The sequence below is a fragment of the Oncorhynchus kisutch genome, linkage group LG1 (genome assembly GCF_002021735.2).
Source record: "Oncorhynchus kisutch isolate 150728-3 linkage group LG1, Okis_V2, whole genome shotgun sequence".
Lineage (NCBI taxonomy): Eukaryota > Metazoa > Chordata > Actinopteri > Salmoniformes > Salmonidae > Oncorhynchus > Oncorhynchus kisutch.
The window spans coordinates 31,388,559-31,411,283 of NC_034174.2; the positions used below are offsets into that span (position 1 = coordinate 31,388,559).

At 44.2% G+C, this 22,725-nt stretch overlaps 1 protein-coding gene across 4 annotated transcripts; it reads right to left on the bottom strand.

Moving 5' to 3' along the window:
- Positions 1 to 1,248: 1,248 nt before the first annotated feature.
- LOC109883348 (cell division control protein 42 homolog) lies at positions 1,249 to 21,663 on the bottom strand. Of its 4 annotated transcripts, none has more exons than XM_031817561.1 (7): positions 21,568 to 21,626; positions 21,339 to 21,418; positions 11,868 to 12,008; positions 11,331 to 11,403; positions 11,002 to 11,111; positions 10,712 to 10,909; positions 1,249 to 3,236 (listed from the first exon to the last, which is right to left on the bottom strand). In XM_031817561.1, the coding sequence occupies exons 3-7, from the start codon at positions 11,970 to 11,972 to the stop codon at positions 3,147 to 3,149; spliced, it is 576 nt and encodes a 191-aa protein (XP_031673421.1). In that variant the 5' UTR covers positions 11,973 to 12,008; positions 21,339 to 21,418; positions 21,568 to 21,626; the 3' UTR covers positions 1,249 to 3,146. The 4 variants fall into 4 exon arrangements, with proteins under 4 accessions (XP_031673421.1, XP_020330957.1, XP_031673477.1 ...); XM_031817617.1 differs by lacking the exon at positions 1,249 to 3,236 and adding an exon at positions 7,588 to 8,562 and having other exon boundaries at positions 21,568 to 21,620; XM_020475368.2 differs by lacking the exon at positions 21,339 to 21,418 and having other exon boundaries at positions 21,568 to 21,663.
- Between the last annotated feature and the right edge of the window lie 1,062 nt (positions 21,664 to 22,725).

Below are 22,725 nucleotides of genomic sequence, written 5' to 3' on the forward strand. Positions count from 1 at the left end.
AGTGGTTGAGTGAATCAGCATTTGAATCAGAACAAGCAAGTTTAAAAACAATATGCTACTTACTGTTTAATCTATAAATGTCCTGCACAACTAACTTTTTTGTTTTGAGCACTTCAGTTATTTTGAGATCCATTGTGTGGGTGTGTCAGGTATCTCAATAGGGGTGTCAGGATGCTGCTCTCCATGTTAGGATTCACATCTACACTATATCTACACTATATGTACAAAAGTATGTGGACGCCCATTCAAATTAGTGGATTCGGCCATCTCAGCCACCCCCGTTGCTGACAGGTGTATAAAACCTAGCACACAGCCATGCAATCTCCATAAACAAACAATGCCAGTAGAATGGCCTTACTGAAGAGCTCAGTTACTTTCAACACGGCACTGTCATAGGATGCCACCTTTCCTACAAGTCAGTTCGTCAAATATCAACTGTAAGTGTGGTTATTGTGAAGTGGAAACATCTTGGAGCAACAACGGCTCAGCCGCGAACCGGTAGAACGGGCCGCAGTGCTGAAGAGCGTAAAAGTCAGTCTTCGGTTGCAACACTCACCACGGAGTTCCAAACTGCCTCTGGAAGCAACATCAGCACAATAACTGTTCATCAGGAGCTTCATGAAATGGGTTTCATGGCCGAGCAGCAGCACACAAGCCTAAGATCACCATGCGCGTTCTCTGGAGTGATGAATCACACTTCACCATCTGGCAGTCCGACAGACGACTCTGGGTTTGGGGGATGACAGGAGCACACCATCTGTCCCAATGCATAGTGACAACAGGTAAAGTTTGGAGGAAGAGGCCCTTTCCTGTTTCAGCATGACAATGCCCCCGTGCACAAAGAGAGGTCCATAAAGAAATCATTTGACGAGATCGGTGTAAGAATTTGACTGGCCTGCATAGAGCCCTGACCTCAACCCCATCGAACACCCTGGGGATGAATTGGAACGCCGACTGAGTCAGGCCTAATCGCCTAACATCAGTGCTCAACCTCACTAATTCTCTTATGGTTGAATGGAAGCAAGTCCCCGCAGTAAAGTTCCAACATCTAGTGGAAAGCCTTCCCAGAAGAATGGAGGCTGTTATAGCAGCAAAGGGGGACCAACTCCATATTAATGCCCATGATTTTGGAATGAGATGTTCGACGAGCCGACATGACTTTTGGTCATGTAGTGCATTTGTCCCTTGAGCACCACCTCAATAATTCGGTAAACTGCCTGATGAATAAGAATGGCCAAGGAAAAGGAGTAAAGGCAATTAAGGTATAAGTTTAATATTTGTTTCAAAGAATGCATATACAAAGAACAGAGACTTAAGACAAAGCATTTGGTTTCGCACCAAAACAACAACAGTTATAATAACAATAATGTTAACTTGGTCTGGACGTCAACCCAACCTCAGAGCCACCAGTGTCTACCAACCAATCATAATCCAGGGTTGACAGACATTCCCTGTCATTGGAGGTCATTGGTGTTTGTAGCTGGTGTGTCAGAGTTCAGCTGAGTTCCGGACCCTAAGTGTAAAAGGACAGGAAGTAACCTTTTTAAAATTAAAAATAAAACAGATTATGGTAAAACATCTGGAGCCTACATTGACGCATGTGCCAGCTTACATTATTATTAAATCTGTTTACCTTTGACCGCAGAGGAGACCAGGGGCTCACCTACAGGCATTACCACAACGTTACCACCACAGAATTACAAGTAATAGAACCGACACAGTCCCTCATACCACAGATTTATTAGGAGGTACACCTAGCAGGGCGGCACAATAGCATTGCCATCGCAGCATGACAATATAGAACACTGAGAAAGGCACAGAATCCTGATGCTGTAAGCATCAATTCATTCATCCAAATGGGACAAAATATGGCCACCGGTCTACACACAACAGAACATTGCTTAGAACAAGTCAGCTTCACTAATAGTTATATGGTTACCATAACGTTGAGACAAAGTTCAGCTAACTCTCCCTTGGTCCCTGGCAACCACTTCTTCTGCTAACACTGTTTAAGTTCCCTGCTTCAAAAGGCCAATTCCTGCATCAAGACCCATCGCGACAGGATGCCTTTAGTTCTTCAGTAATGCCAGTCTAGTCTACTCTAACCTCTTCCCCTACAGTACAGTTCTGAAAGGATTTGGATCGGTATAAGCAGTATGGTCATAAAATATTTCCCCATCTACTTGATTTGGATTTACTAAAGAGCCCAGGTGGTGAGGGATAATTTGGGATTGATCATTAAAATGGCAGACTGTTCTGTCACTAGGAAGGGAGGGGAGACTTTGGCAAAGAAAACAAATAAAAAATGGCTACTTTGCTTTATCAGATGGTGTTGGAGGTGGAGCAGCGGGATTGGGCGCTTGATGTACTCGTCATGAGGGGTGGAGCTTAATAATACAGCAGCGTGTCAAGCTGTCACTCTGAGCCATTTCATTTGAAGGCGGAGCATAGGTCTATCAGAAGTGCACAGGAGCTAGGTGGCTCAGAGCCAAATCAACACCACTGACAATCAGCCTGCTGTCCTATCACCAATGAGCGGTTATGACACCTTGACAGCTTATGTCACCTGTATGACAGCCTGTGTTATCTAACCACCTGGAAGGTTCAAACCCTTTGGAGAGTAAAAGGGGGCATGTTTTGGCCTTCTCCTTGAGTACAGGGCTGAATCTCAATAGACTATAGTTACTGCCTCCTTGTCTCCTTCCCTTTCATCTTCACTGATGTTTAAAGACAATGCCCAGTAGGCATCCATCATATTCCTTTTGCTAACAATTTACTTGGAGACCAGTGTAGAGAAAGGGAAACAAATGAGAGAAATCAACTTGAGCCTAGTGAGATGCACCCGTCTCGCTCTGTCCATCTGAAAGCTCTGACTGTTGTAACTGGAACGGGAGTGTGGCCACGGTAGTCACGGTTACAAGCTGGGTCATGTTCTCTTCTGTGCCTCTCTTCCCGTTGGTCCGCTGGTTGAACACAGGGATGGAGCAACTCATCGCTCCTTATTGCAGAGTCTAATCTGAAACTTTTGTTTGTTCCTATACTTTGCTTCAGAGTGCATGGCTGTCAATCAGCCTTAGCAGAGCAAGGGAGGAGGGGATGGGGGGGTGAAGGGGGAGGGTGTACATGTGTGTGAGAGTTGGGGTCATTCATAGCAGCACACATTTGCGTTTCTTCTTGGGCTCGGGAGGCTCCAGCGCAGCCAGTATCGCCTCATCAAACACATTCTTTAGGCCTTTCTGTGGATAAAAACAAAACACACAGGCTCAGTGAAGGCTCAACACACACACACAAAAACACACACACACACACACACACAGGCTCAATGAAGGGGCAACACAGACACACACACAAACACACACAGGCTCAATGAAGGGGCAACACAGACACACACAAACACACACAGGCTCAATGAAGGGGCAACACAGACACACACACAAACACACACAGGCTCAATGAAGGGGCAACACAGACACACACACAAACACAGGCTCAATGAAGGGGCAACACAGACACACACACACACACAGGCTCAATGAAGGGGCAACACAGACACACACACACACAGGCTCAATGAAGGGGCAACACAGACACACACACACACACACAGGCTCAATGAAGGGGCAACACAGACACACACACACACACAGGCTCAATGAAGGGGCAACACAGACACACACACACACACAGGCTCAATGAAGGGGCAACACAGACACACACACAAACACACAGGCTCAATGAAGGCTCAACACAGACACACACACAAACACACACAGGCTCAATGAAGGGGCAACACAGACACACACAGGCTCAATGAAGGCTCAACACACACACAGGCTCAATGAAGGCTCAACACACACACAGGCTCAATGAAGGCTCAACACAGACACACACACACAAACACACAGGCTCAATGAAGGGGCAACACAGACACACACACACACACACAGGCTCAATGAAGGGGCAACAGACACACACACACACAGGCTCAATGAAGGGGCAACACAGACACACACACACACACACACACACACACACACACACAATGAAGGGGCAACACAGACACACACAAACACACACAGGCTCAATGAAGGCGCAACACACACACAGGCTCAATGAAGGCTCAACTCAGACACACACACAAACACACAGGCTCAATGAAGGGGCAGCACAGACACACACACAAACAGGCTCAACACACACACAGGCTCAATGAAGGCTCAACACAGACACACAAACACAGGCTCAATGAAGGCTCAACACACACAGGCTCAACACACACACAGGCTCAATGAAGGGGCAACACACACACACACAGGCTCAATGAAGGGGCAACACACACACACACAGGCTCAATGAAGGGGCAACACACACACACACAGGCTCAATGAAGGGGCAACACACACACACAGGCTCAATGAAGGGGCAACACACACACACAGGCTCAATGAAGGGGCAACACACACACACACAGGCTCAATGAAGGGGCAACACACACACACACACACAGGCTCAATGAAGGGGCAACACACACACACAGGCTCAATGAAGGGGCAACACACACACACACACACAGGCTCAATGAAGGGGCAACACACACACACACAGGCTCAATGAAGGGGCAACACACACACACACACAGGCTCAATGAAGGGGCCACACACACACACACAGGCTCAATGAAGGGGCCACACACACACAGGCTCAATGAAGGGGCCACACACACACAGGCTCAATGAAGGGGCCACACACACACAGGCTCAATGAAGGGGCCACACACACACAGGCTCAATGAAGGGGCAACACACACACACACAGGCTCAATGAAGGGGCAACACACACACACACACACACAGGCTCAATGAAGGGGCAACACACACACACACAGGCTCAATGAAGGGGCAACACACACACACACAGGCTCAATGAAGGGGCAACACACACACACACAGGCTCAATGAAGGGGCAACACACACATACACACAGGCTCAATGAAGGGGCAACACACACACACACAGGCTCAATGAAGGGGCAACACACACACACACAGGCTCAATGAAGGGGCAACACACACACACACAGGCTCAATGAAGGGGCAACACACACACACAGGCTCAATGAAGGGGCAACACACACACACACAGGCTCAATGAAGGGGCAACACACACACACACAGGCTCAATGAAGGGGCAACACACACACACACAGGCTCAATGAAGGGGCAACACACACACACACAGGCTCAATGAAGGGGCAACACACACACACACAGGCTCAATGAAGGGGCAACACACACACACAGGCTCAATGAAGGGGCAACACACACACACAGGCTCAATGAAGGGGCAACACACACACACACAGGCTCAATGAAGGGGCAACACACACACACACACACAGGCTCAATGAAGGGGCAACACACACACACACACACAGGCTCAATGAAGGGGCAACACACACACACACACACAGGCTCAATGAAGGGGCAACACACACACACACACAGGCTCAATGAAGGGGCAACACACACACACACACAGGCTCAATGAAGGGGCCACACACACACACAGGCTCAATGAAGGGGCCACACACACACAGGCTCAATGAAGGGGCCACACACACACAGGCTCAATGAAGGGGCCACACACACACAGGCTCAATGAAGGGGCCACACACACACAGGCTCAATGAAGGGGCAACACACACACACACAGGCTCAATGAAGGGGCAACACACACACACACACACAGGCTCAATGAAGGGGCAACACACACACACACAGGCTCAATGAAGGGGCAACACACACACACACAGGCTCAATGAAGGGGCAACACACACACACACAGGCTCAATGAAGGGGCAACACACACATACACACAGGCTCAATGAAGGGGCAACACACACACACACAGGCTCAATGAAGGGGCAACACACACACACACAGGCTCAATGAAGGGGCAACACACACACACACAGGCTCAATGAAGGGGCAACACACACACACAGGCTCAATGAAGGGGCAACACACACACACACAGGCTCAATGAAGGGGCAACACACACACACACAGGCTCAATGAAGGGGCAACACACACACACACAGGCTCAATGAAGGGGCAACACACACACACACAGGCTCAATGAAGGGGCAACACACACACACACAGGCTCAATGAAGGGGCAACACACACACACACACAGGCTCAATGAAGGGGCAACACACACACACACACAGGCTCAATGAAGGGGCAACACACACACACACACACACAGGCTCAATGAAGGGGCCACACACACACACAGGCTCAATGAAGGGGCCACACACACAAACAGGCTCAATGAAGGGGCCACACACACACACAGGCTCAATGAAGGGGCCACACACACACAGGCTCAATGAAGGGGCCACACACACACAGGCTCAATGAAGGGGCCACACACACACAGGCTCAATGAAGGGGCAACACACACACAGGCTCAATGAAGGGGCAACACACACACACACACACAGGCTCAATGAAGGGGCAACACACACACAGGCTCAATGAAGGGGCAACACACACACACACACACACACACACACAGGCTCAATGAAGGGGCAACACACACACACACACACAGGCTCAATGAAGGGGCAACACACACACACACACACACACACACACACACAGGCTCAATGAAGGGGCAACACACACACACACACACAGGCTCAATGAAGGGGCAACACACACACACACACAGGCTCAATGAAGGGGCAACACACACACACACACAGGCTCAATGAAGGGGCAACACACACACACACAGGCTCAATGAAGGGGCAACACACACACAGGCTCAATGAAGGGGCAACACACACACAGGCTCAATAAAAGGGCATTCAACTTAATAGAACACAAAGGGGTTAAAAGATCAAGTGCAAACTAAACCATAGCATTAGACATAAAAGGAAATAAAAAGTCAGGATACTTCATTCTCATAGAGGGCTGGAAATGAACAGAGACAACTGGGGATATTATCAACAAAGGAACATAGTAATAGTACCTGCAGTGATTCATGTCAAAGTGAAGTTGGATCAGGCAGTGAGCCTTCAAAACAAAGGGAGGTACGAGAGGACATGGGCTCAGAGACACACACACAGGGCCCAAGGGGATTCAAGTATAAACAACCAAAGTCACACCACTAAAGTCAAAAAGGTGTTGAGAAAGACACACAGGTTTACCCTGATCACTAAAGACCCTACTGTTAGCCAGAACCTCCCATGGCGTCTGCAGATCAACATGTAATTAGTCAGAGCAGCACACACACAGTTAGAGCAGCTTAGGATTGGAAGGAATGCCTTGGGCCATGTCATGTGAGAGTCGTACAATACAGATGAGCAGAGCAGGAAACCCATGTATCCCTCTGTTCGGGGAATCTCTAGAAACCCCACAGAAAACCTATGGCAAGACTTATATTTGAAAACCAGAGTTTAGGCTCTATATCATACTGGTCTTGGAGGCTGTGCGGCCAGAGGACAGAGCACTACTGAGCTGCTATCCAGCTGTCCCCATAGATAGAGGAAGGAAAGGAGAGGCAGAGGAAAAGGATAGCAATTTTAGTAGTCCTTTATTCATTCATTTCACAAATAATTCCACACAATTATATTAGCTTTTTAATATTTTTAAACTCCCAAGATGGCTAGATATGAACTGCAGCAATGGAACATAACAGAGTGGAACAGAGAGAGAGTTTGGGCCCCGTGATGCTGCTACTGGGTTCTGGCTCTAATTCCATTGCTTCCCTTTGCAAGTTTGGCTTTAAAGTTCAACAATCAGTCATCAGTCCACACTGCCCAAAAGGTGCCAACATGGCTTCCGCGACATTATCTAATAGCACTGGTGTGCTTTTCAGTTGAAACCAGGATGGCCAAACTCTCTATCTGTGGCTCTGGCACTTGACAGCCCTAAATGTCACCACGGTCACACCTCAGTCTCGTCATACACCAGCAGTAGTACAAAAAACACAACATTAGGAATCATGGAGGCTCCTCGAATTGGTGCTTAAATCACAATGCTGTGGAGTCAAGTAAATCAGACACTCCCTTAACTCTGGACTCTCCAAAGACCATAACAGAAGGAGAAACACTAACCAAAGAAGAAGACACATAGGCCGTGTCTCAAATCACATCCTAATTCCCAAAGTACACTACTTGGTCCACTATGGGTAATAGGGTGTCATTTGAGATTTGCCCTGAGAGGATAAGTGATGTGATTAACCAAACCCAAAGTCAGCACTGATAGATCTGAGAAAAGCCAAGAGCAACGGACACAGTCCTTCAGGCACAGTGAGGCCATGAGGACAAGTAAACAAAAAGGGGAGGGAAGGAAGAGTCAGTAACACTGTCGTAAAGGGGAAGTGGATACAGGGGATAGCTTGAAGAGGTGGTTGGTTGGGTTTAAACTAAAAGTAAGCAGCAGACAAGGAGAGAAAGACATTAGAATATACAGCACTTCCTCTTTCTTTGCGTCTCTGGTGGCTCTAGGGCGGCTAGGATAGCTTCATCAAATACATTCTTCAGCCCTCGCTATAACGACAAAGGGGAGGGGAGAAAACGACAACAGTTAGCACAGCAAACATAGAAAAAAAGGGTTGAGAAGAGAAGAAAATAGGATAGGGAAACAGAGTGGAAAAGAGGGGAAGTAGAGAGGGTGGAAAGGGTAGAGAGGGAGAGGGTAGAGAGGGAGAGGGTAGAGAGGGAGAGGGTAGAGAGAAAGAGTAAGTGCAACATTGTGTAGAAAATCTAACAGAGCACAAGGAGACTAAAGAGGACTGGAAGATAGCTAAAGTTGGTAGAGGAGATGAGGAACCCTCTAGACTATGTAGATACTGCCCTAAGAGATCAGAGCTGAAGCGTTTGAGATAGAAGTTTCCCTGACCCACAGATCTAGGATCAAATGACCCTACCCCCCTGTCCCAACCTTCACTATCAGGTGCAAATAACATCTGACCCAGGACGGGTGGTTAGGGCAACATCTGACTGGCAGGCAGAACAGTCACACAGGAAACAGGATATTGCATCAGCAGCTCTTACAGCAGAGGAAGCTGGTCTAGAGAGAGGAAGGACGGGGGCAGGATGCCAGGGCAGCGCAGGAGAGGAAGAGACACAAGATGGGGTTGGGGAGGGAGACCTAAACTTGGCCACAGTTATGATCCACTATGGCCCATGGTTTCCGTTACAGTAAAGCCCTCGACTCCCACCGAGTAACACCATAGGGCACAAGATGGCCGTATGAGAGGGAGGTGATCGCTGTACTCCTTCAGTTTTCCTATTTCTTATGACTGTGGTCGGCAACAGGCCAGATTTTTGTTTTTGGTCAAAATAGACCGTAAAATCACCAGGAATTCAGCAAAAAAAATTGTTTAAATAATTCTGCTCCCATTTGTCCACCACTTGGAGGTATTCTAGCCCTGATATCACACAAAAGTCTTGGACTACAGAGGTTTCTAAATCTGAACAAAAATAATATTTACGCTCATTGAATATTAGAGAAGCACACTACCCCATGTTTCAATGCAAACTGGGCTTAATTGGCACACACTGGGCTTAATTGGCGCAGTGATTTATGGTGAGAAAGACAATAGCAAAGTCTACTCATAAAATATTTGCATAATATTGTAAATATTATGCAAAGTTAAATTGTTTAATACTAAGTTAGTATTAAACAATATTGCTTTGTCATTTACATTCTGTATAGAAGGGGTGCTTTTTGAGCTCCTGTACCCTGTAAGCACACCTGACTGTATAACAATGCAGGGTTAATTGAACTGTAAAATAAGACTAAATGCATTTAAAAATGTAAGCTGTGAATGCCTGAAATCTATTACCTTGATGTAGTTCAAGTTGCTACTGTGTAACTGACATACAGGCACGACTGCTAGCAATTAAAACCCATATTTTCACATTTTAAGAAATAGTAACGAAATATACTATCATATCAATACATAAGCACATTCATCTCCTCATTTTATATATGAAGTACGGTCACTTATTGGAGAAGCTTTTAACCATTTCTGAAATAGAATGTGCTTATCTGACAGTAGCCTCAAAAATACCTTTTTGCAGCTTTGAAACTGGCCACTAGTGGGAACTCAGTCAATAATGTATAATAAAACAGAAGACTGGCTAAGAATAAAACACTCATCGATTTAACCAGATTAATTAGTTGAAACATTCAACTTTTTATTTCAATCCACAGATGGAGGTGGGTTTAGTAGGTTCCTCTACTGATTCACAGGGAACAGCCAGAGTGGGACTAGAACCAGACACGTTGAGGTTTCAGGGCACTAGTACCTCCTGCCATAAAGGTCAGGATACAACACAGATCAGAACACGCAGCCAGTCCGTGGACCAACACTGTACCGTTCTCCATCCACTTTCTTGTTTCTTTGATCCGTGACAGATGATATGTAGCATTGAAACAAAATGGTGCATTTCTTAATGTCCGCTCACTTCAGCTGACCAGAGACGAGAGAGAAAACTTCGCTGCAAGTGTCCTGTGTGATTTCAGGATTGTGAAGATGTGTGGGAGTGACTCTGATGATGTTCTAACGTGTTTGTGGAAGGGACTTGCATGTGCTAGGCTGGGGGCGTGTAGCATGCGTCTCTCTTTGCTCATACATGTGTGGGGACTGTGTGTGTGTGTGAGGTTGCACAACAGTGTGTGTGGTCTTACCTGCGTGAGGGCTGAGCACTCCACATATTTGACGGCCTTGAGGTCTTTGGCCAGTTTCTCTGCGGTCTCAAGAGCGATGGGCTTCTGTTTGTTCTTGGCCAGCTTCTCTATGGTGGACGGGTCGTCTCGCAGATCTATCTGAGTCCCCACCAACAGGAACGGGGTCTTTGGACAGTGGTGGGTGATCTCTGGAACCCACTGGAACACACGGGTTAGAGAGTGTGTGAGTGACACGGGGAGGAGACTGGAAGAGAGGCAGCAGTAGAAGATGGGAGGAAGAGAAGGCCAACCTTTTCTTTGACATTTTCGAAGGAGGAGGGGGAAACGACGGAGAAACAGACGAGGAAGACATCTGTCTGGGGATAACTCAGAGGTCGTAACCTGTCGTAGTCCTCCTGACCTGGGGGGAGAGAGAGAGAACACACAACGTTAGCCTACACACACACACACACGGAACACACACGGACATTGGCAGGCCATCCAGAGAAGGCAGGGTGTCTTTGATCAGACTGAGGCAGAGCCAAAACTCTCCACTTTATAGAGACCAGGACACACCCTAATCTAAAATAGCAATGACACACATTTTAAATATTTGATTTGAATCCAGTGTAGACTGTACCTGCAGTGTCAAACAAGCCCAGGGTGTAGGGCTCCCCTCCTATCATTACAGTTACAGCATAGTTGTCAAACACCTGCAACACAAAGAGACACATGAGCGAGAGAGAGACGGGGGAGCGAGCGAGAGAGAGAGAGACGGGGGAGCGAGCGAGAGAGAGAGAGACGGGGGAGCGAGCGAGAGAGAGAGAGACGGGGGAGCGAGCGAGAGAGAGACGGGGGAGCGAGCGAGAGAGAGAGAGACGGGGGAGCGAGCGAGAGAGAGAGAGAGACGGGGGAGCGAGCGAGAGAGAGACGGGGGAGCGAGCGAGAGAGAGACGGGGGAGCGAGTGAGAGAGAGACGGGGGAGCGAGTGAGAGAGAGACGGGGGAGTGAGAGACGGGGGAGCGAGCGAGAGAGAGAGAGAGAAACGGGGGAGAGAGAGACGGGGGAGCGAGCGAGAGAGCCGCGCGAGAGAGAGAGCCGCGCGAGAGAGAGAGCCGCGCGAGAGAGAGAGCCGCGCGAGAGAGAGGGGTTAGAGGTGTGTGTTTAAGGTACTTACCGTGGGTACATATTCAGAGGGGAACTTGTTTGTGGTGTAGGAGATGAGCAGACAGGTTTTACCCACAGCTCCGTCACCCACCACAACACACTTGATCGTTTGCATAGCTGTGCTTTAGAAACCTCTCTACTCATTCAAGATCTAGAGTGTAAAAGAACCAGAAGAGAGATTAGTGGGTACAACGGCAGAACGACAGCCTCGGAGACAGCTACAGGCTAATGAGCACCCTGTTCAAGGCCTACGCTTTTTTGTTTCTAAAATAAAATGAAAATGTTGTCTTCATGCCATTTACATTCTCCATTCCAAGCAGCGTGGTTGGGCTGCGGACTGAGGTAGCGACAGCATACTGCCCCTGAACGTGAGAATCAGAGATGAGGAAGAAGACCGGTTGGAATAATCATGAGCTGAAGTTCACTCAGTGAGACAGACCGAGCTCTGACAGTCACTATTACACATCTCTTCCATGGGGTCTTCTGACCATCTCTTCTTACACACACCATCTCCCTCCATTTCTCTACCCACACACAACCGCTCTCAATACACATGCAGGTGTGTCATGTACACACACTACCCTCTTCTCTCCCTGTCATTACACACTTGCTCATTACATAAACCATGCTTTCATTACACACACCATCCAGCCAGAGAGACCACATCACAGTTCAGTGAAAGAGAAGTGTTGGTTAAGAGGTGCAACAGTGACTACAGTCAACACCCAGACACATCTCCTGTTCCATAGCTGATTGACGCAGGCCCGGTCTGTAAAACAACCTCTTGCCTGGCCCAAACCCTTCCGCATTACAGGGATTTCTTCAATAGATGACAGATGGGTTGAATAGAGATTCAGGAATATTTCTAATCCACTCATCTCATTCTTTTAGATCTGAGGTGATAGGAGGAGACAGGGGCCTGTTCTGTAACTACACCTCCAGAAACGACCCTAATGGAGAAAACTATAGACAGAGGGAAGGACATTTGGGTCATTTAAATAGTAGTGTCATTCACACAAACAAGGCATGGCTGTGCAGGGTCACACATACAGCAGAGCTGGGCTGCTGGCATGGAGAAATGGGCTCCATCAGTGAGAGGAGAACACTGGGTTTTGTGATGCTACGGAACACACACCTCACACTGATCTTCACTTTACCCATCTACTACCCGTAGAACAAGCAAGACAAAGGTCGCAATAACGCAGAAATGGTCCGTTTTACTGGGGGGAAATCAGTAACCACAGAGAGGAAGTGGGAAGAAACCAGCAAGCAGACAGGCAGACAAAGATCTGATTGGCTGACCTGGAAGAAGAGGGTGGCATACTTTCAATTGCAGCTATACATGTTTTGGGATAGATAAATATAAACGGATCAAACTGACCTAAGACACTGATTTGACAGCGAGGCCTAAATGCTTTATCATTGGCACAGCAACATCTAGTAGCAAATAAATAACCCATATCCATGCACAGTACTAGACAATGGCAGATGTTATTGGCACAACACATTTGAAATCAGCCTAAATAAAATAAAACATTGTCTGTATACATACATCATTTACCATATTATTTCATGATAATATAGTGACGTCAGTCCCCAGCCACTGCAGGCCACTCACACAGACAACCAGGCCTGGAATTTTGTGATCTCAGGGGCGAGGAAATTTGGTCTTCAAGAGATTCCCAATCTGCCAGGGCACCAAGGCCATTAACCAAAATAGCCAAATAAATTGATTAGAACTGTGCTGGTACGGTTTATATTTAGGTGCAGGAGCGCCACAATACTTTTGAGCTAATATTCTAGAAGAGGAACAGGAGCTCAAGCAGTAGAACGTTTGAGTACTCAGTACTCAGCTCTGGTGAGCTCAGGCCAAAGTCAAACACTGCTTCTTAAGCCCTTGCGCAAATAGCCTACTGCTGCTTCTGTACGAAGCTCACTGACGCTGGAAACTGAGCACCCAGAATATTTTATACAATGTTGCAAGTTTGCTAGCACAAGCTTCAGGCCAGACCCAAGTTAATAATTGATCATGTTTCAAGAAAAGTTCATCACAGAGTTCACAACGAGCCAGGCGGCCCAAACTGCTGCATATACAGACACTGCTTGCACTGAATGCAAGAGAAGTTACAATTTCCCTAGTTAATATTGCCTGCTAACATTCATTTATTTTAACTAAATATGCAGGTTTTCTTTTATGTACTACTGTGCATTGATTTTAAGAAAGGCTTCGATGTTTATGATCAGGTACATTTGCGCAACGATCGTGCTTTTTTCACAAATGCACTTTTCTTAAATCCTCAACCATTTGCGGAGTTGAAGTAGGCTGTAATTTGATGATAATTGAACAGGCACCGCATTGATTATATGCAACGCATGACAAGCTAGTTAACCTAGTAATATCAACCATGTGTATTTAACGAGTGATTATGAAAATATCCATTGTTTTTTATAAGAGAAGTTTAATGCAAGCCAGCAACTTATCTTGGCTCCTTGCACCCACATGTACAACTATGTAACAAAATATGGAAAAAGTCAAGGGGTGTGAATACTTTGAAGGCCAAACACTAGAGTCATGTTTGACAAATAATGTAGGATAATTCATTTTGATGCTGCACTCGTGTAACAGGAGTTCAGTCTGCCACACAGTCTCCTTGTGGATTGCAATGTAATCGGTCATAATTGGCGCCCAAAAAGGCAGATTACAGATTGTTATGGGGGAAAAGGTTTTATAAAAATCGGCTCTAATTAAATCGGCCATGCCGATTAATCGGTCAACCTCTAATAGGAGATTTTACTAAAAAACACATAGGGTGTGTCTATATATGGAAGAATATATGTTTAGAAATTGACCAATTGATTGGTCTAAAGAACAGACAACTTTCCGTCGACCAACATGTTGTTGTTGTGGACAGCCCTAACAAATGTATATAAATAATTAGCCTACATGTCAAAGTGTAGGCGATAGACGATATGTATTGGCTACAGCTGACATGAGGGAGGCGCCAGAAACTGCAGCCAAACATGAATGAGACTTTTAATTACATATACAGTGCCTTCAGAAAGTACTCACACCCCTTGAATTTTTTCCATTTTGTTGTTACAGCCTGAATTTCAAATGTTTAAACACAATACCCCATAATGTCAAAGTGGAATAATTTTTTCAAAAATGATACTAGTTAATAATCTGAAATGTCTCAAGTCAATAAATATTTGACGCCTTTGTTATGGCAAGCCTAAATATGTTCAGGAGTCAAAATTTGCTTAAGTCACATAATACACAACATGACCAAAAGTACGTGGACATCTGCTTGAACATCTCATTCCAAAATCTTTGGCATTAATATGGAGTTGGTCCACCATTTGCTGCTATAACAGCCTCCACAATTCTGGATATGATTTTCACTAGATGTTGGAACGGGGGAGTTGCTTCCATTCAGTCACAAGAACATTAGGGATGCCGGGCAGTAATATTGGGCTATTAGGCCTGGCTTGCAGTTCCAATTCATTCCAAAGGTGTTCAATGGGGTTGAGGTTAGGGCTAGTGCAAGCCAGTCAAGTTCTTCCACACCTATCGACAAAAACATTTCTGTATGGATCTTGCTTTGTGGGCATTGTCATGCTGAAACAGGAAAGGGCCTTCCCCAAACTGTTGCCACGAAGTTGAAAGCACAGAAACGTCTAGAATGTTTTTCTATGCTGTAGAGCTTGCAGAACTTAGAAAATAATAAATGGGTGTCGAAAGCTCATAGACTTAAGGCATCAGCCTGATTCAGTTTGGCTAGCACATAGCCGACCCCAACAAGTGTGCTCATACTCTTAAAAGACCTTTGCTTGATTTTTTTATTTTTATAAAAAGCGGTAATAGTACTGTTAGTCTGAATTAATCGAACATATATTGGAAATTAATAACATTTCTTGAGATCTTAGTTGTGCAATTTTGCAACTAAGATGTTTGTATTTCTCAATGAAAAAATGTGCAGGAAAATAAGTATCTTGTTGAACGACAACATAATTTATTGAAGAATATCTACCGTTGACCAATCACCGACGAAGGGACGTAGACATCACAGAAAGGAGTCATAATATGCAAACTCTTCTGAACAGTTTTGGTTGGGGAGCATGATAAAAAGACTCACAGCTGTAATTGCTGTCAAAGGTCATTCTAACATACACTGACACAGGGGGTTGAATACTTCTCTAAATCATTTTCCAAAAATTTTAACATTTTTCTTCCACTTGGACAGAGTATCGTGTAGATCGTTGACAGAAAATGACAATTAGATCTATTTTAATACCACTGCAAATGCGAGTGGTTTCACGGCAGAGACGGAAAGAGCTAAAGACTTAAAACATGTTAAAGTGACCAGGATTGTGTCTTTGGCTGGTGGACAACAAAAGAAAATTGAAAACATGAGAAATACTGGTTTCAATGGCATATGTGGACAAGTTTATAAAACAATCCCCTTACTATTCCTATGGTCAGAACTAGTCTTGGGAGGTAAAATAAATAAAAACATGTATTTGGAAAAGGCCACTGGATGATTTTTCAACACTGCCAATACTGTTGTAACTAATTCTTAAGTGTTTTTTATTATAAATTTGAATACGTGTAGCTACTTTAAGTAAAATACCTGCAGTCAACTTGTGCAATGGTTCAGGAGATTAAAAAAACATTGGGTTCTTCATGTCAGCCGTTACATTATTATGGCGCTTACTGTAGTCCCCAGTCACGTGCTGTTTGATTACAAGCACACAAAGATGAGACCCGAGCCTTGTGAATCACTCACTGTAGTGCAGCATGCGCCAGGTGATCCAATTACAGTACGGAATTCACAGCTAAATGTTTGCCAGCTAGATATCTTCAAACTATTAAAAGTGAACTGTCTAAAAATGTGCTAAATGCTCTGCAGTTGTGCATTTGGTTTGCTAATTTAGTAGCTAGTTAGCTATCTAGCTAAGTGGTTAACTCTTCCACAATCAACCATTCACTTGATACCAGCAGAGAATCACCTCCTGGATCAAGAGCCTTGCTGGCTAGTATTTGTTTTGTGCGTGCAGCAAACCGAGTTGCATTTGACTTACTTGTACAGATTCTGACCAAAAATATACAAAAAGTTCGTAGTGCGTTCATTAGCATTAAGTCAGCATGCTCGATGAGATTTTACATGTACTTGTTAGCATTGCTAACCTTTGGATTACAGAGTATCATTTGGGTTTGAAAACAACACCCCTTGTGTTCAATGCAGGTATTACATATTACCTTTAGCACTTACACTGAACAAAAAAAATATATGAAATGCAACAAAGATTTTACTGAGGTACAGTTCATATAAGGAAATTAGTTCATTGAAATAAATTCATTAGGCCCTAATCTATGGATTTCACATGACTGGGCAGGGGTGCAGCCATGGGTGGACATAGACCCAACCACTGGGGAGCAAGGCCAAGCCAATCAAAATGAGTACTCCTCAGAATCATCAGTCGGACAGCTGCAGTCAGCATACCAATTGCACACTCCCTCAAAACTTGAGAAATTTGTGGCATTGTGTTGTATGACTGAACTACACATTTTTAAAGTGGCCTTTTTACTGTCCCCGGCACAAGGTGCACCTGTGTAATGATCGTGCAGTTTAATCAGCTTCTTGATATGCCACACCTGTTTATTTCAGCTCATATATATAAGAGCGAGAGCGAGAAATGTGTGAGTACACAAACAGTCAAAAGAGGTCAAATGCCAATCCCCAGTACAGATAACTCATCCAGAGCTCGTTGACTTCTGGCAGAAAGCTATTCAAAGATATGATGGCAAACATTTAGTTGTGAATTGCATACAAATGTAGCGAGGAAGAGAGAGAAAGCAAGACTACAAGTCATATTTCAAGTGAGCAAGAGAGCGCAAGAGTGAAAGAAACAGCGTGTGCAAACAAACTGGTCATGCACAGATGGACCCCATCCTTCCATACCACAACACCCTAAGGATGTGGTGCTGACCATCGTTCTGGTCCAGTAGGACACACAGCAGATTGATCAGGGTGTTCTCTTTCTACAGTGACTCCAGGCAGCTGGACACTGGCTGGGGTGAGTTGATGCAGATGCCAAGTTATGAGTGATAGCACTGTTTAGGTGGTCTGCACGAGAAGAACCCACAGAGGTCCAAACTAGAGGTCGACCGATTAATCGGAATGGCTGATTAATTAGGGCAGATTTCAAGTTTTCATAACAATCTGAAATCGGTATTTTTGGGTGCCGATTTTTAAAAAAAGATTTTTTTTTATGTCTTTATTTAACTAGGCAAGTCAGTTAAGAACACCTTATTTTCAATGACGGCCTAGGAACGGTGTGTTAACTGCCTTGTTCAGGGGCAGAACGACAGATTTTCACCTTGTCAGCTCAGGGGATTCAATCTTGCAACCTTACAGAAAACTAGTCCAATGCAATAACGACCTGCCTCTCTCGTTGCACTCCACAAGGAGACTGCCTGTTACGCGAATGTAGTTAGCCAAGGTAAGTTGCTAGCTAGCATTAAACTTATCTTATAAAAAAACAATCAATCATAATCACTAGTTAACTACACATGGTTGATGATATTACTAGATATTATCTAGCGTGTCCTGCTTTGCATATAATCTGACTGAGCATACAAGCATACAAGTATCTGACTGAGTGGTGGTAGGCAGAAGCAGGCGTGTAAACATTCATTCAAACAGCACTTTCATGCGTTTTGCCAGCAGCTCTTCGTTGTGCGTCAAGCATTGCGCTGTTTATGACTTCAAGCCTATCAACTCCCGAGATGAGGCTGGTGTAACCGAAGTGAAATGGCTAACTAGGGGAACGAAAGCTATACTGTTACACTGGAAATACTAAAGTGCCTATAAGAACATCCAATAGTCAAAGGTTAATGAAATATAAATGGTATAGAGGGAAATAGTGCTATAATTCCTATAATAACTACAACCTAAAACGTATTAACTGGGAATATTGAAGACTCATGTTAAAAGGAACCACCAGCTTTCATATGTTCTCATGTTCTGAGCAAGGAACTGAAACGTTAGCTTTCTTACATAGCACATATTGCACATTTACATTCTTCTCCAACACTGTTTTTGCATTATTTAAACCAAATTGAATATGTTTCATTATTTACTTGAGGGTAAATTGATTTTATTGATGTATTATATCAAGTTAAAATAAGTGTTCATTCAGTATTGTTGTAATTGTCATTATTACAAATAAATAAATAAATAAAATTGGCTGATTAATCGGTAACGGCTTCTTGGGTCCTCCAATAAATCGGTATCGGCATTGAAAAATCATAATCGGTCTACCTCTAGTCCAAACGTTGCCACATCTAGCCCCTCCACCCTGAGCGGTTTACCAGACAAAACTGGGACCCATTAAAGCCTATTGCTGCCCCCTGCTAGATTAATGAGCATGTTCAACCCACAGCCTGCAAAATGTTCTCACCTCGTCTGTCTAGTAGCACTGACAGTCTATCCGTCTACCCATATTTTACCCTGCACTGACACCGTCTATTTATAACTAATCAACACTGTTAATAGCTAATACAATCGTCATACTTCCAGAAGGGTGACCTGCATGACCAAAGCGGATGTCATGAGACGGCTACAGCTAATTCTGCCAAGGCCAAGTCCAAACGGATGGACTCAAAGTAGGCACAACAGCCTGGGGTTTGGGCCATCTAGTGGTTACAGACACCATCTTTGGTGCATGTAGACCCGTGAGAGCATAGGATCGTATCCCGATCCCGGCGTTCCACACACACACACACACTTCTGTTCATCATTTGATATAGGCCAATAAAATGTACTGTTAAAAGGAAACTCCAATAGTTGCCAACCAACACCAAGCAATGTGAACTTTTCACCTGTGGACTCAAGACTACACTGAATCTGTCTGACTGTCAATACTGATTCTGTGGGTGTATCTATAAGCTTATTTCACTGATCTGGCTGAACTTGCTTCTGAGTGCTGGCTGGCCTACAAATACAAATGAGTGGATAAAGGCTGATGCAGTCATTACTACAACTGTAAAGCGTCTCCATCGCCACACACACATCTAATGTTGACCTAATACTAGCGGGTGTTCCAAGAATGTCTAAAGAGAAGATTCTCCATCCCACTCCTTTGTATTTGCAAGGGTTCACTGTAATAAAACATCTGCAAGAAATTCAGTAGAAATGTGAAATTAGGCTACCCTTCCTAGCAAACCAATATGTCGTCTCATATCTATGGCACTTCTACAGTACGAAAAAACTATTCAAATGTATGCACTCACTACTGTAATTTGCTCTGTGTAAGAGTGTCTGCTAAATGACTCATATTTTAAAATGTAGAGAGCAGGGGACACAGAATGTAGTTGTACAATTGTTTTCAGGGACTTCCTCCTCTGGGCTTACAGTTAAATGCTGTGCAGTAATAGGCTACCAAAACCAGCTCTATCTGCAAGGCGGTGTCTGGTATTACGCCGGGTTTACTCACCCTGAAAGGCTTTAGTGATCATTCACAGCCTCCCTGTTTCCTTCCTACTGGCTATGTAGAAAAACACAGACTCACATACTGCTAACCAGCCCTTCAATCAAAGGTCCATGTTAGTAAAGACAGCCAAATTACTATTACTGCACACCACTGTACTGTCTGGTACACCAAGCAAATGAAATCAATGTACTACAGAAAGTCAATAATGTTCAGTTGGATCCCTTTTCTATTAGCACTGACTATATAGGGCACTGTGTAATAGGGGAAATCAGCTCTACACAAGACAACTTACCACACACACTTTCCTATGGCATGGATCTCAAGTCCAACTACCTTGATTAGAATTGGTCTGGGTAATTAGCATGGAAGGTCAGTCGCCGTCTGTTTTATTGCAACATCCAACATTATTGGATTATTTAGCTATGCAATCAATTTTAGTGCGGATTCAACATCCGGACTTCACAGGAATGCAGCATCATCAAAACATTGGCCGAATGTCAACCTTAACTTCTTAGCTGGGTAAATTATGAATAATGTCCTGGTAGCTTGGTAATAACAACATACGAGCTAAATAACGTAACGGATCGTACTAGTCGATGGCCTAATCTGTTTGGTGACAATTTTATCACATTGATAGGGAAATGTTCGACAATCACAACAATTTGCTAAATAATAACACGCCTAGGTAATATTAACGTTACATTTACAAACTACATTGTCTTGAAATAATTAAACATTCTGCGTTCTGGCTACCATCGTTTAGTTTTCCTTCCCGGCTTTCTCAGTAACGTTACTCTCCCTGGCAGTTTTTAGCAGTGAGCAACCATCGCCATTCGAGCTACTTAGTTATCCAAGTTAACAGTTAGCAACAGTGCGATCGGTCAATGATGAAGAAATACATAATAACGTTATTTGTTTTCATATGAACCCTGTCATACCGGTTAGCTCATTTAGATATAATATTTAATTGAAAATGAATGATTACCGTTGACCTAGCTTGCTCTCAGCTTCCTCTGCTGCTAGCTAGTAACGTTAGTTTGCAGTAGACTGGCTGGCAAGCGGATGCTGTTGTTGAATGAGATTGACAAAATGAAGCATTTTATCTCCAATTTAGTAAACAACCAGATAAATACGTTGATAGTGACATGCTAGTAATAACAGTTTTTAACCACTCTTCGGGGGAAAATTATTGATAAAAAAGTGATTTTCCGTACCGTCTCCTCTCTGTCTCTGCGCGGGCGTTGGCAGGTTCGCGCTTGGGGGTTTCTAGTCCAAATTGCAGGGGCACGTTGCGTATGACGTAATGCGTGACAAATCACTTGTAGCTCAATGTATTGATTTACTACAAATTATTTACATTTCAATAACAGTGTACATTGATGTTTTTAGTAGTAAGAATAGTATAGTACAATACTGGTTTTATCTTACCATGTGGTAATGAAAGTTATGAAAACACCTGCCTTTTCGCAGTCACCTGCTATATTATAAGTAGATGGAGAGAATCTCATTCCGTTTCCATTAAGATTACATTCGCACAAGATCATTATTTTGACCATGATTATTATTTTAACTACACTCCACTCAATCAAAGAGACTAATGTAGTCTGATTGTATCTTTGTGAAGTGTCACAGGAAATATATGGCTACATTTGCATTGGCTACTATTTGCACATTGCTACAACACTGTAGATAGCCATAAAAGTTGAAATGTCGCTATTTCTTTGGAACTTTTCTGAGTGTACTGTTTACTGTTCATTGTTTATTAATGAGAGTTGAAATGTCGCTATTTCTTTGGAACTCTTCTGAGTGTACTGTTTACTGTTCATTGTTTATTAATGAGAGTTGAAATGTCGCTATTTCTTTGGACCTTTCTGAGTGTACTGTTTACTGTTCATTGTTTATTTCACGTCTGTTTATTATCTATTTCACTCGTTTAACAGTGGTGGTTGTTTAGATATTTGAGGCATTGGAGAAAACATTAAACAGAGTACGAAGAATACATTTCCAGTTCGGAAAAGGAGAGCAAATGTCCACAAAGGCTACTGGACTTGGTTTTCAAACCCAATATAAACTTACATAAAGCACTTTTGTTGGTCGCTAATTTTGTGCCTCTCCCAACTACGGATTCATTAGTTTGTCTGTGTGTATATGTGTACCATTGGTTGCTTGTTCTCTTATAAGATAAATTGGGGCTAGTACAAGAAGAACCTTTATGAGTCCAAAAACTCGGACCGGTTCCGAAATGGACCTGGGGCTTTCCCACCCGGACCCGATATGCATAAATTCATGTTAAAAATATAGAGGCCCGTTCTGAACGAATCCGAGGACAACTAGACCCATCAGTATAGACCTGCACTGTAAAAAAATATCTG

Bases quoted from the DNA above. Each gene is read 5' to 3' on its own strand.
- LOC109883348 (XM_020475368.2), bottom strand. From the start codon at position 11,972: ATGCAAACGATCAAGTGTGTTGTGGTGGGTGACGGAGCTGTGGGTAAA. The intron at 10,910-11,001 runs GTTGGCCTTCTC...CGTGTGTTCCAG, and splicing joins TCGAAAATGTCAAAGAAAAG to TGGGTTCCAGAGATCACCCA. The intron at 3,237-10,711 runs GTAAGACCACAC...TTTTATCCACAG, and splicing joins AGTGCTCAGCCCTCACGCAG to AAAGGCCTAAAGAATGTGTT.